We start from the raw sequence: 13,582 nt of genomic DNA, 5'->3' as shown, positions 1-13,582 counted from the left end.
ATGAACATATACAGAAGACAATTTGCATAATATTTGTCTTTGAAGAGCATTCTTCCCTTCAGAGAGTATTTCTGTCATTGAGTGAGGCACCTGCTGCTTGATGAGACAGTTGCTCCATAGATGGTAAGTGTGGAGTCTGCAGCCATGCTGGGGGTTTAACTCCTAGTTTGAGCAATTTATATAATTGCCCATGCCTCAATTTCTCCATCTGTAAAATGGCATAATAACGCCTACCCCATATGACTGCTGTTTGTAATTAATGAATTAAAAATGGAGGCATTTAGGACATCTTTGCATGTAATAAAGTTTCAGTACACTTCTTGAAATACAGAATAGCTTGTGGTCAAGAGCCTAGATTCTGGAGGCAAAACATCTGTGTTCAGATCCTGACTCTGTCCCTTACTAGCTGGGGGACTTTGGGAAATTTATTAAATTTCCCTCTGCCTATTTCTTCATCTGTAAAGTGAGAATAATTCTGGACCCACTACATAGGATTATAAGAAGGATCAATTAGGTTAATATATAATATACATAATATATGTAAAGTGCATATAATATATGTATATGTGCATATATATGTAAATATATGTAATATATGTAAAGTGCAATAATAAGAGCATTTAGGTGTTTGCCATTGTTAGTTATTACTAAAGAGCCTTTTTAAATGTCACTCTTTGGGCTTGTTCACCCTGCCCTGTTTGCATTGTGCTGATGTTAGCCCAGTGCTCTGCTGGAGGTCTCATGACGTGATTCCAAAGCAGAACCCTGAACCTCTAACTCCACACGTCCTCACACAAGCAGGAGTCCTTGATTCTGAAGCAGCGGCAGTAATTCCTGAGTCTGGTGTGACAGAACACACTTTTGAAAATAGCCAGCCCCCACACATCTAAGTATACTTAGGTCAGCAGCTTTAGATGCCTCAGATAAAGCAGAATACTTTCTAAACTCATTTGAGCTCCCCTCCTTTTTTTTCTTTTTAACAGAGAATAAATACTTACCCAAGTCTTATTTAGTGGAAGAGACTGTTTTACTATTGGAAACATTGACTTCTTGTTTGGTAAATATTCATGCTAGTCTCTGTATTAGTATTAGATTTGGCTTGTGTGTAACAAAATTCATACGATGATTCAAAGAAGACAAGTTTATTTTCTCACATAAAAGTCTGAGCTGGCATGGCAGCTTTGCTCATCAGATTGATAGGTGCCTACTTGCTGTTCCATAGTGCTTAAGGAGCTCCTTCCATCTCATAGTTCTCTGTGGCTGAGCAGCATAACCCCACCCCAAGCAGCAGGATAGAGAAAGTAGGGAGAAAGGGAGAAGAATTGTGCACAATTTCTCACATTCCATTGGCCAGAACTTTGTCATGTGGCTGCAAGGGAGGCTGGGAAATAATCTTTAATTTAGGTGACCATGTATTCAGCCAACATAGCTAAATCAATGCATTATTATAGCGTAAGGGGGACAAAGGAGTACTAGAAGCTACTATCACGATCGTTTCATTTTCATTAAAAGAATTGCTAATTTCTTGAGCCTTTTTCTGATCAGTGACTTTAAATCCCTCCCATGTCACATATTGTAAGTTTAGATCTGAGATATACTAATACATATATATATATATATATATAGTTTTACAATTGAGTTATTTCAAAGAAATTAAATAGAAAAAGTGTCAAATGCTTAAAAATTAAAAAGTGAATCCAAACTGCTCATGCTCAGTGTGTGTTACAAGACATGTTGAAAATGTGTACCTTCACACCAAATTTCAGGCACAGCAGGATTCCATATTGACAGTTTTACATAAATAGCACCAAAGTCACAGAAGTCACTTTTTGAAGTGGCTAGAAGAAACTGATGCAAAAGTGAAACATAACAAAGAACAAAGAACATCAAAGATCCAAAGTGCTTGGCACACTTGTGCCAGAACCTCAAATGAGGCCAGAGCACTTGGATTTGGAGTGAGGGCTTTAAGGTAAAAATGCTTCGCTGGCCTCAGTTAGTCATACAGAGGCGAATCCAGCATAGTTTATTTTCATTCCTCTTAGGAGGGAAATGTTGCAAGGCCTAGCATATTTTTATAGCTGAGACTATACAAAAAGATGGCCCTAACCCAAGAAGGCAGGAGGTCAGTGAGTTGAGCACCCAGCTTAAGGAAGGAAATGCCGACAAAACATTTTACTAAGAGTCTGTGAGGGTATCTGAATCTGCAGTCCCTTTCAAACTCATTCACTCTGCTGGAAATCTGAAAACATTTCTTTATGCTTCTTTAAAAGCATCTTGAAGGTTTTTAACACTCAGATCCTAAGAACAGAATGACTTAAAACATAACCAACCGAGTCACAGTCCAAAAAAGCAGCCTTTCAGGGAACTTGAGCCTCATAAAGTCCCAGGAATAGGAAATGGAAATACTTAACCGAGTTAAAGTCACTAATATTTAGAAAGCCTCTGTTGCTTTGAGAGCACATTTCCTTGCAGTTAGTGCAAAAGCCAGTTTTACTCCAAGAAAAATACAGAGAAACTGTTGTGTTGAGCTCTAGTAAAACAAGGAAGGATCAAGCGGGCCTTTAACAAACAGCCCTTTATTGCCACAAAAATCCCCTGGCCTCCTTGTTCCCTGAATGGCTCTAGTGTCTGGCTGGAAGATTCAAAAAGAAACAAAAATGTTAACCGCTGGCCCACAGTGCCATGCCCTGCCTCCCCCACACTCATGAAAATTTTGGAAATGGGTTTACTACTGGTCCCTACTGCCAGGTGTTGATTGGCAGAGGCTGGGTATGGCCTCTTGGAGCCCTCACACCAGGTGGCAGCTGAGTCCCTGTCCCCAGCCACCCAGGACAGAATGAACCCCTTCATACAGCTACCATCAGAGACAGGTCAGCGCTTCACAGCATCCGGTGGATGGGACCCAGGCACTCTCTATGCCTTTGTAGTGAATGCTCTGCAAAGACTTCTTGGGCCTCACTGCCAGTGATTACCGTTAAGTGCCAGTCATTATTTCAACTGCCATATCCTGCATGTCTAGTATGTGCAGGTTACATGTACTCTTTCTAATCCTTAAAATAATCCTGCCATAGGAGAATTAGGTCCATGTAATGAAGTGGCAGAAACCAGGCTTAAAATAAGTTAAGTGACTGCTCAAGATTCAAGGTAGCTGGCCTGACTCCACAAAATGTTTTCTCCCACACTCTACCTCATCTCTACACCTCCTTAATTTCTCCAGATTTATCTAATCTCTAGCCCCAAAAAAGCAATTTCCCAGCCTGAAGCTAAAGCTGCTGACCACCAGTCTCTATCCTTCTGCCCCTCAAATCTTGAATAGCAACATATAAAACTCACATGCTTGGTTATTCTGAAAACTGAAACCACATAAAAAGCATAAGATCCTCCTAAACTCATCTTAAATTTCTTTTCCAAAGTTATTATTAATGGTGCTAAAAATAGAATATTGTAAGTTAAATACAACCACCCACCACATCTAGAGTATCTTGTCCTGTCTTCTCTCACCTCTCTTGCTTCCTCCTTTGCTGCTGGTATGAAGAGCAAAAGCAGTTCTCAGCACCCATTAGCATCTTGAAGAAAGAGACAATTTCATTTTGCCTCCCGAATGCCTTACACACAGTGCGTGGCTGGAGGGACTTGTTTAATAAACACTTCATTGAATGAGGGACACTTGTAGGAAGTTCGCTGTGGTAGGCAACGTTTTTGAGATTTGCTCTGGAATGTTGTCATCTAAGAAAGTTATCACACCTATACTGTTTTACAGTTTGAGTTGTTAAAAAAAAAAAAAAACATGCAGATTTTTTTTTTTTTTAGAGATAGTGCTATTCTGCAAATTCTAAACTCAAGAAATGATACTAACAGAAGGAAAGAACATTCTTCCCTTTCCTTTTCCAAAGGATGCCTTTTCTACTCTGACATCTTCTTGGCAGCAAACAAGACTTTTAGCCATTTGATATTTTCTTCCGATTCAAATTCACATTGTAAAGTAAAAATTGCCACAACTAATAAATTAATGCTGGAGTCCTACCATGTTATGCCTGGCTTGTTTCCATAATCTCATGGTCTGAACTTTCCAAGAGTGATAGAAAAACAATGTCAATTTCTGCTGACCTACTGAAACCAACAAGCTGTCACATAGCCTTTCTTTGTCAGTTTACTGGAAGCTCTTTGATTTGTCCCAGGAGAAAGGCAGTAAGTTTTCCCCCTCTATCAGAGAAAAGTAAAGATAAGTCTTATCTATAAAAAGTTTACCCTTCTTTCTTAAAAAGAAAATTGGCAAATCCACTCCATATTGTTACTAACTTTTCCAAGGGCATTTCTGTTTCTGTTGACCTTTGAAAGACCATCCTAACAAAGTATTCTGCCTTCCAGTCAGGAAACACTGTTGCTTCCGTTCACACTGCAAGACATAAGCATGGCCTTTCCATTCTGTTACTTTATGGAACTGATTGGAAGGTGGGTATTTTAGGGATATTTGGGGAGGGAGGGGTAACTTTTTAAAAAAATATTGTCAAGTTAGCTAACATAGAGTGTATACAGTGTGCTCTTGGTTTTAGGGGTAGATTCCCATGATTCATCGCTTACATATAACACCTAGTGCTCATCCCAAGTGCCCTCCTCAATTCCCATCAGAGAGATAACTTTAAAGTATTATATCAGTCAAGTACACAAATCTTAAGTGTCCTGCTTAATGTTTGTAAAGTGAACCATCCATGTTAACTGCCACTCGCTCAGATCAGGATTACCAGAAAACTCCTTCCTATAGCATCCTAGGCATTCCCTATCACAAAAGTAGCCACAATCCTGACTTCTGTCATTAAGGTTAGTGTGCTTGTCCTGTTTTGCATAAATGGAATCATAACATATGTTCTCTTTTGTGTCTGCCTTCTTTTACTCAATTTTATGTGTATAGGATTGATCTATGTGGCTACATTTGGTAGTTGTTTATTCCTTTTCATTGCTGTATACTATTCCACTATGTGCCTGTATATAGGTTGATATATATTGATACACATGTATCAGTCACTATTTACACATTCTGCTGATAGTCATTAGGGTTGTTTCTAATTTTTGGTTACTATCAGTAAAGCTGCTGGTAATATTCTTATCCATATCTTCTGGTAAACAGAAGCACTCATTTCTTTTTTTTTTTTTTAATTTCTTAAAAATGTTTTTGTTTCAGAGAGAGAGAGAGACAGAGAGAGAGACAGAGAGCACTTGAGCAGAGGAGAGGAGCAGAGGGAGAGAGAGAGAAAGAATCTTAAGCAAGCCTCCATGCTCAGCGTGGAAACTGACACTGGCTCCTTCCCATGACCTTGGTCATAACCTGAGCTGAAGTCAGATTATCAACAGACTAAGTCACCCAGGTGCCCCATAAGCACTCATTTCTATTCCATATTAAGCCAAGAGTGGAAGTGGTGGATCATGACAAATATATATGTTCGGCTTTAATAAAATACTGCCAAACATATTCCAAAGTGTTTGTGCCAATTTATAATCCCATCAACAATTATATGATAGTTCAAGTGCTCTGTATCCTTGTCAATGTTTGCTATTTTTAACTTTTAATTTTGGCCATTCTAGTGGGTGTATAGTTGTATCTAATCGTTTTAATTTGCTTTTTCCTGATGACTAATAATACCAATCTTCTTTTTATGCATTTTTTCCTAAAATGGTTGTCTTTTTTCCAACTGATTTGTAAAAGTTCTTTATATATTTTAGACATTTCTTTGTTAGATATATGTATAGAAAATATATTTTCCCAGTATGTGGCTTGCCTTTTGACTCTTCATGGTATCTTTTCATGAAAAGAGATCTTAATTTTCATGAAATTCAATTTGTCAATTTATGATTGGTGATTTTTATGTCCCTTTTTCCTCCCAAAGAGGTAGGTAGCATAGGAAGCAGTAGGCTTGGGGAAGGGGACTTTTGGAACACTGCCAAATCCACATTTACCCACCTACCAGGTATAGATTTTAATTCAAGCATAGGCTTAATTATTGGATCTGTTGGGTGTATAAAGGGGAACATGAAGATACTCTATTTCCTACTTGAATTGTTTTACCTTCCATATTTAGGTCTCTCATTCACTTTGAATTGATTTTTGGGTATGGTATGATGTAGGTGTCAAGGTTCATTTTTTCCCCATATAGATATACAGTTGCCTGAGCATCATTTTTTTATTGAAAAGAACTCCTTTCTCCCAAATTATAATGGCATGTTTGTCAGAATTTAAGTGATTTTGTGGGTTGGTTTCTGGATTCTTTATTCTGTTCCATTGTACTTTTTCTTTATCCTTGGCCCAATACCACACTGTCTTAATTACTGAAATGTTAAAAGTCTTACAATTTGGGGCACCTGGGTGGCTCAGTCTATTGAGCATCTGACTCTTGATTTCAGCTCAGGTCATGCATGATCTCATGGTTCGTGAGTTTGAGCCCTGTGTCAGCCTTGGTGCTGCCAGCAGGGAGCCTGCTTGGGATTTTCTCCCTCTCTCCCTGCCCCTCCCCTGCCTGCACTTTCTCTTTCTCACTCTCTCTCTCAAAATAAATAAATAAACTTAAAAAAAAAAAAAAACTCTTGCAATTTGATAATAAGTTCTCCAATTTTGTTGTTTTTCTTAAAGATTGTTTTGGCTATCATAGGTCTATTGCCTATGCTACAGATTTCCATAATAATGTTAGAAACTAGTAATTTCTAAGAAAAAAAAATCAGCTGGAATTTTTATTGAGATTTCACTGAGTCTACAGGTATAGGAAGAACTCACATCTTAACTCTGTTAAGAATCTTCCAATTGAATCTTTTGAATCTCCCAATGCATTATGATTGTATATGTCTCTATACCCCATTTATGTAAGTCTTGAATTTCTCTCAACAATGTTGCACAGTCTTCAGCATAGAATTTTGCTCATATTTCATTAGACATATTTATTTTGATGTTTTTGATGTCATTATAAATGATTTGACTTTTTCCCAATTGTTTGCTGCTGGTTTAAAGAAATATAATGGATCTTTATTGACCTTGTACCCTGTGACTTTGCTAAATTCACTTATAAATTCTACTAATTTGTAGATTACTTTGGATTATCTACTTACAGAAACCTGATATCTATAAGTAAGATAGTTTTCTTCTTCCTTTCTAATCTCTATGCTTTTAATTTCTTTTTCTTGCCTTTATTGAACTGGTTCCAACCTCCACTTGTGTTAAACACTGCTGAATAGAAGTATGAGAGTGAACATGTGTGTCTTGTTCCTGACCTCAGTGGGAAAATATTTAATATTTCACTATTAAAATTAGCTATAGTGTTTTTTAGATATTCCTGGTTTGCTGAGAATTTTATCATACTATTATGATTTTTTTCACAGTATTGAATTTTATCAAATGCTGTACCTATTGAGATGATCATATGAATACCTCCTATGCTCCATTCATTATATCCTTGATTTTTATTTTATTTTTTGTTCTTTATACCCTTGATTTAAAATTTTTAAGACATAAATTCACAAATTCACAATTGTACAAAATGATATGGGGTGCTGGGTGGCTCAGTCAGTTGAACGTCTGACACTTGATTTTGGCTCAGGTCATGATCTCATGGTTTGTGGGGTTGAGCCCCACATCAGGCTCTGCACTAACAGCACAGAGCCTTCTTGGAATTCTCTCTCTCTTCCTCTCTCTCTGCCTCTTCCCTGCTCACTCTCTCTCTAAATAAATTAATAAATAAATAATTAAAACTTAAAAAAAAATATGAATAGATCATGTGTACTCTTTACCCAGTTTCCTTCAATAGTATCATTTTTCAAAAGTATAGTACAGGGGCGCCTGGGTGGCGCAGTCGGTTAAGCATCCGACTTCAGCCAGGTCACGATCTCGCGGTCCGTGAGTTCGAGCCCCGCGTCAGGCTCTGGGCTGATGGCTCGGAGCCTGGAGCCTGTTTCCGATTCTGTGTCTCCCTCTCTCTCTGCCCCTCCCCGGTTCATGCTCTGTCTCTCTCTGTCCCAAAAATAAATAAATAAAAAAAAAAAAAAAAAAAAAAAGTATAGTACAATATCAAAAGCAGGATATTGACATTGATATAATCCACTGGTTCTATTTGTGTTTACACTCTAATTTCTGAATGTTAAACCAACCTTGCATTCTTTAATCATGAAATATGTATTACTAGATGCAATAAGCTGATATTTTGTCAGGGATTTCACATCTATATTCATGAGAGAGATTGGTCTGTAATTCTCTTTTCTTGTAATGTCTTGCCAGGTTTTGGTGTTAGAATTATATTGGCCTCATAGAATGATTTGGATGTGTTTCTTTTTTCTCTGTTCTCTGAAAGAGTTTGTGTATGTTTGCTATTAAATCTCTTTGAAATATTTGGAAAAATTCACCAGTAAAGCAAGCCATCTAGGTTTGCAATTTTCCTCTTGGGAAAATTTTAAGTACAGATTAGATATTTTTTATAGATCGAGGGCTATTCAGAATTTTTATTTCTTCCTGTTTTTCAGAAATGTTTTTTAAGAAACCATTTCCATTTCATCGAAGTTGTCAATTTTATTGGGAAAAGTTTTTTTCCCTTAATTTCCTCTCATGATATTTTTCATAGTGTCAGTAACATTGTAGCAATGTTTCCTTTTTCATTTGTTTCTTGTTTTCTTTTCTGATTAGTCTTACTAGGGGTTATCAATTTCAATGAGCCCTTCAAAAAACCAGCGTTTGGCTTTGCTGATTTTCTTTCTCTATCTTTGGCCTTATATTTAAAACATGTTCCTTGTAAAAGCCTTATAAGTAAAGGTAGCTTTAAAATGGAGTGTTGATGTCAACATCAGGTGTGGTCACAGTCCTTGGCTTGCGGCACCCGTAAGAGGGAAGTGGTAATGGTCTTGAACAGGGACTCAACAGTTTAGACTCAATAGAGCTGAGAGGAGAGGGATCTCACTGTTGGTGGAATTTTTTTTTAAGTTTATTTATTTTGAATAAGTAAGTGTGCACGAGTGGGGGAGAGGCAGAGAGAGAGAGGCAAAGAGAAAATCCCAAGCAGGCTCCTTGAGATCATGACCTCAGCTGAGATCAAGAGTCAGACACTTAACCAGCTGAGCCACCCAGGTGCTCCGTGGTGGAATATTTTTATACAATAATTATCTCCCTCAAGTTTATTTGTTTCCGGAGTGTTTTGTATTTATTATAAATAGTGTTAGATGAAAGAAGAATAGTCTTGAATTGTGGACTGGCACCCTCAGAGAGAAAGATTTGTAGTCAGTGCTATGCAAACCTCTAAATTTGTCTTAGAAAATTTCTGATTGAAATATTTCATATTGGAATGATAGATTTATCAGAAGATTTTTAAGTGGTAAGGAAACTTGGAAACCATCTAGGGCCCATTATCATGCTTCTGAATACTTGGATATGGAAATATAAAGTGTACTTTCATTTTTGTCACTCATGCCATGCAGATAAATGAACAACTGAATACTTAGAACTTTGATTTTAAATATCATTATGACCTTTAAAAATAACGACTGGTTTAATAATGGACCAAAGTGTAAATAAAATGGGCAAGTGATATACTTCAGTTCCCAATGAAAATTTATAAGGAAAAGTTGTTATTTTTACTTTGTAGCTTTTAGTCTTAGAGAAAAGACTTCATCATTTTGTATGTGATATAGCTTTCTGGGCTCTTGACATCTTCATAGAATTTGACTGGAATTTCCGTCTCTTGAAAATGAATGGGCATCTTCTTGCTCTCCACACTCATGAGCTTCACTTGGAGGGGACCCAAGTTGACATAATCCTATGATAAACAGATATAGAAGAGAATATGAGAGGTTATTCAACAAGTTACCAGTCTTTGTTTGTTTGTTTGTTTGTTTTGAGAGAGAGAGAGAGAAAGCAAGATGGGGAGGGGGAGAGGGAGAGGGAGAGTGAAATCCCAAGCATGCTCCATGCTTGCAGGGCAGATTGATACGGGGTTCAAAGTCAGGAACTGTGAGGTCATGACTTGAGCCAAAACCAAGAGGCAGGCACTTTACCGACTGAATCACCCAGGTGCCCCAACAAATTACCAGTCTTAATAGTTTGGTTTCCTTGGGGCATCTGGGTGGCTCAGTAGTTGAGTGTCTGACTTCAGTTTAGGTCATGATCTCGTGGTTCGTGAGTTTGAGCCCTGCATTGGGCTTTGCGCTGATAGCTCAGAGTCTGCTTGGGATTCTCTGTCTCCCTCTCTCTCTGTCCCTCCCCCACTTGCTTTCTCTCTCAAAAATAAATAAACATTAAAAACAATAGTTAGGTTTCCTTTATTATAGTTGGCCTTTATCTGACATTTCATTGTCCTTTTAACTGACTGAATAACAAGTGAAATATGAGAACCACTGTAAACAAAAAACCACTAAATACACTTATATACCCAGTAGAGAATGTAAGGCAAGACCTCCCAAAGGGCAGGCAGCAAGGCTGACAGGCTTGTCTTTCAGGGAGTTGGATGAGGGGCACCAATTAGAATGGGGAGATATATTCTCTCAAGGTCTTTAATTGGTAAAAGAAAATGTTAGCTGTATATATGTAGCCCTCTGCTGGCCAGGATATAAACACAGCAGAGTTTTCTATATTATTCAAGAACAATGGGAAGGATTGGCAAAGGTTACTTTGACTATAAATATTCTAATATTGAGAAAATTCTCCGTGAATTTTCACTTTTCACAGGACCAGTGGCCACTGTATAAGAAAGCTTACCATATTCTGCCAAACTAACTGTAATTTAAGATACCAACAAACAGAAATCTAATTTACTGATGGCTCAGTCCATTGAGCATCTGACTCTTGATTTCTATTCAGGTCATGATCTCATGGTTTGTGGGTTTGAGCCCCACATTGGGTTCCGTGCTGACAGCGTGGAGCCTGCTTAGGATTCTCTGTCTCTTTCTCTCTCTGTCCCTCCCCTGCTTGCACATGCTCTCCCTCTCTCAAAATAAATAAACATTAAAAAAATGTCACTTGTTGTTAGCAGGACTGAGTTGTAGTTAGCTAAAATGGTTTTTGTTTGATTTTTTTTTCAGTATCTTCTGCTTTCATACATCATTTTATCCTACCAGATTTTAAGTTCTAGGAGAACTCTTATTTTGATTTTTTTAAGTTTATTTATTTGGAGGAAGAAAGAGACAGAGAGAGAGAGACAGAGATCAGGGATCATGACCTGAGCTGAAATCAAGAATTACAGGGGCGCCTGGGTGGCTCAGTCGGTTAGGCGGCCGACTTCGGCTCAGGCCATGATCTCGCGGTCTGTGAGTTCGGGCCCCGCGTCGGGCTCTGTGCTGACAGCTCAGAGCCTGGAGCCTGTTTCAGATTCTGTGTCTCCCTCTCTCTGACCCTCCCCCGTTCATGCTCTGTCTCTCTCTGTCTCAAAAATAAACGTTAAAAAAAAAAAATTAAAAAAAAAAAAAAGAAGAATTACATGCTCAACCAATTGAGCCACCCAAGTGCCCCCTAAGTTCTAGGATGACTTTTAAAGTTATTAATAGTACCAAGAAGGAAGATAGCAAGGGATAGATGTGGGAGTAATTAGAATATACCAAAAAGGTTTTAAAATTAAAAAGCTTTGATACTCCAGGTTTCACCTAATATGGTATATATGGTGGTTTGTGGTATATATGGTGGTTTGTACTTTCCAGTGATGGCCACAGTAATAGGTATCCTGTCCCACATGATTTCTTTCTTTTTTTTTTTTTTTATGGTCTATTTTCTCTATCCTTTTGCTTTCAGTTTATACAGGTCTTTATATTTAAGTGTATTTTTGTGGACAACATAGAGTTGGGTTGTGTTTTTTGATCCACTATGACAATCTCTGTCTTTTATTTATTTATTTATTTATTCAATATATGAAGTTTATTGTCAAATTGGTTTCCATACAACACCCAGTGCTCATCCCAAAAGATGCCCTCCTCAATACCCATCTGTAGAAACATGGATGGAACTGGAGAGTGTTATGCTAAGTGAAATAAGCCATACAGAGAAAGAGAGATACCATGTTTTCACTCTTAGGTGGATCCTGAGAAACTTAACAGAAACCCATGGGGGAGGGGAAGGAAAAAAAAAAAAAAGAGGTTAGAGTGGAAGAGAGCCACATGATTTCTTTATATATATATATATAAAGGAGAGAGAGGGAGAGAAGGAGGGTCAGAGAGAGGAAGACAGAATCCAAAACAGGCTCTGCATGGTCAGCGCAAAACCTGATGTGGGGCTTGGTCCCATGAATTGTGAGATCATGACCTGAGCCAAAGTTAGGCGCTCAACCAACTGAGCCACCCAGGCACCCCCCACATGCTTTTCTTAGAATATGATGCTCCTTCCTCTTTTCAGATGCAGGAGCTACATTCCCTCCCCTTGGGTGGAGCTTTGTAACTACATCAACCAATAGAATAGGATGGAAGTGATGGTGTGTGATTTCCAAGGCTAACTCATACAAAATATTGCGGCTCTTACCTTGGTCTCTGGTATTGCTTGTTCTGGAAGAAGCCTGACACATAACCAAGAGACAATAAAGGCACCCCACGAGAGGCCCGTGTGATGAAGAACTGAGGGTCCCAGCTTGGCCAGCATCAACTTGCCAGCCATGTGAGTGAGCCACCTTGGAAGTGGATCTCCTACTCTAGCCAAGCCTTCAGGTGACTGTAGCCCCAGCTGACATATGACTGCAACTCCTCAGGGCCCAAGTGAGAAGTGTCCAGTGGAGCCCTTCTCAAATTCCTAACCAACAGAAGTTATGAAAGAAGTTATAAGCCACAGAAGTTACAAACCACTAAGTTTGGAGATGATTTGTTATATGGCATTAGATAACTTACATTGTATACTAGGAATGGAACTCTATTAGTGAATATATGCAGCAAATTGCACATGGGTAGGAGTGAAAATTGTGTCTAATGAGAGATGTGAATGGTGGGCCAATTTTACTAATAACTGCAAACAGAAATTTTCAATATCCGTATTATAGGTTAATTTTCTCCATTAATTAATAAAACAGCATTCTCTTAGCAGTCAGAATTTTTTTTGCATCAATCTTACCTTGAAATCCTGATCATCCTCATACAGTAAGTATTTCATATCAGAGGCCCCAAACCCTGTGCATGAGTCGCTTTCCTCATCTGTCTTCAGGTCCTTGCTGTACCTGGTCCCATCCTCACGAGTGACACATAAAGCATAGCTCTCAGCTGAGGAGCTCATCGTGTTTCCACTTTTTACTTCTACAGATTGCAATTTTGACTCTTCTGGGATAAATACAAAGAGATTGGTTATTTTGGGACAGATAAAAATGAAAATGCAATATACACTTGTCACATTTTTAATTTGAAAGATCTTTGAGGAATGTAGAGTCTATATATTAATGTGAGAGTGAGCCCCATTTTTAGAACCTCCAAGTTTATTCCATTCTCTTAGCTGACAGGTTTTGGTAATCATATGGTAACTCGTGTGTGTTGTTATTTTGGTTGGTTGGCTAAATTAGAACCCAGAAATACACCGGTATAGACAGCACTCCATCCCTCTCCACCAGTATTTATGTAATACTGAATTACATACACCACGTGAAACGTGGTGACTTGAATT

General features: G+C 38.2%; 1 protein-coding gene across 11 annotated transcripts in view; it reads right to left on the bottom strand.

The window, feature by feature from the left end:
• Positions 1 to 9,556: 9,556 nt before the first annotated feature.
• Positions 9,557 to 13,582, bottom strand: part of CCDC83 (coiled-coil domain containing 83) — a 67,545-nt gene continuing 63,519 nt past the window's right edge. For 10 of the 11 annotated variants that reach the window (XM_053900154.1, XM_053900155.1, XM_019450002.2 and 7 more), the window contains 2 exons: positions 13,043 to 13,245; positions 9,557 to 9,779 (listed from right to left, as the gene is read on the bottom strand). In XM_053900154.1, coding sequence (XP_053756129.1) covers positions 9,618 to 9,779; positions 13,043 to 13,245 — 365 coding nt within the window. In that variant the 3' untranslated portion in view covers positions 9,557 to 9,617. The remainder of the gene's footprint in view (positions 9,780 to 13,042; positions 13,246 to 13,582) is intronic. The other variant, XM_019450004.2, reaches the window with a different exon arrangement.

The sequence above is a fragment of the Panthera pardus genome, unplaced genomic scaffold (genome assembly GCF_024362965.1).
Source record: "Panthera pardus isolate Hobbes unplaced genomic scaffold, ASM2436296v1 HiC_scaffold_12, whole genome shotgun sequence".
Lineage (NCBI taxonomy): Eukaryota > Metazoa > Chordata > Mammalia > Carnivora > Felidae > Panthera > Panthera pardus.
Note: the sequence above shows the minus strand (reverse complement) of the source record. Positions and strands in the feature narration are given on the sequence as shown.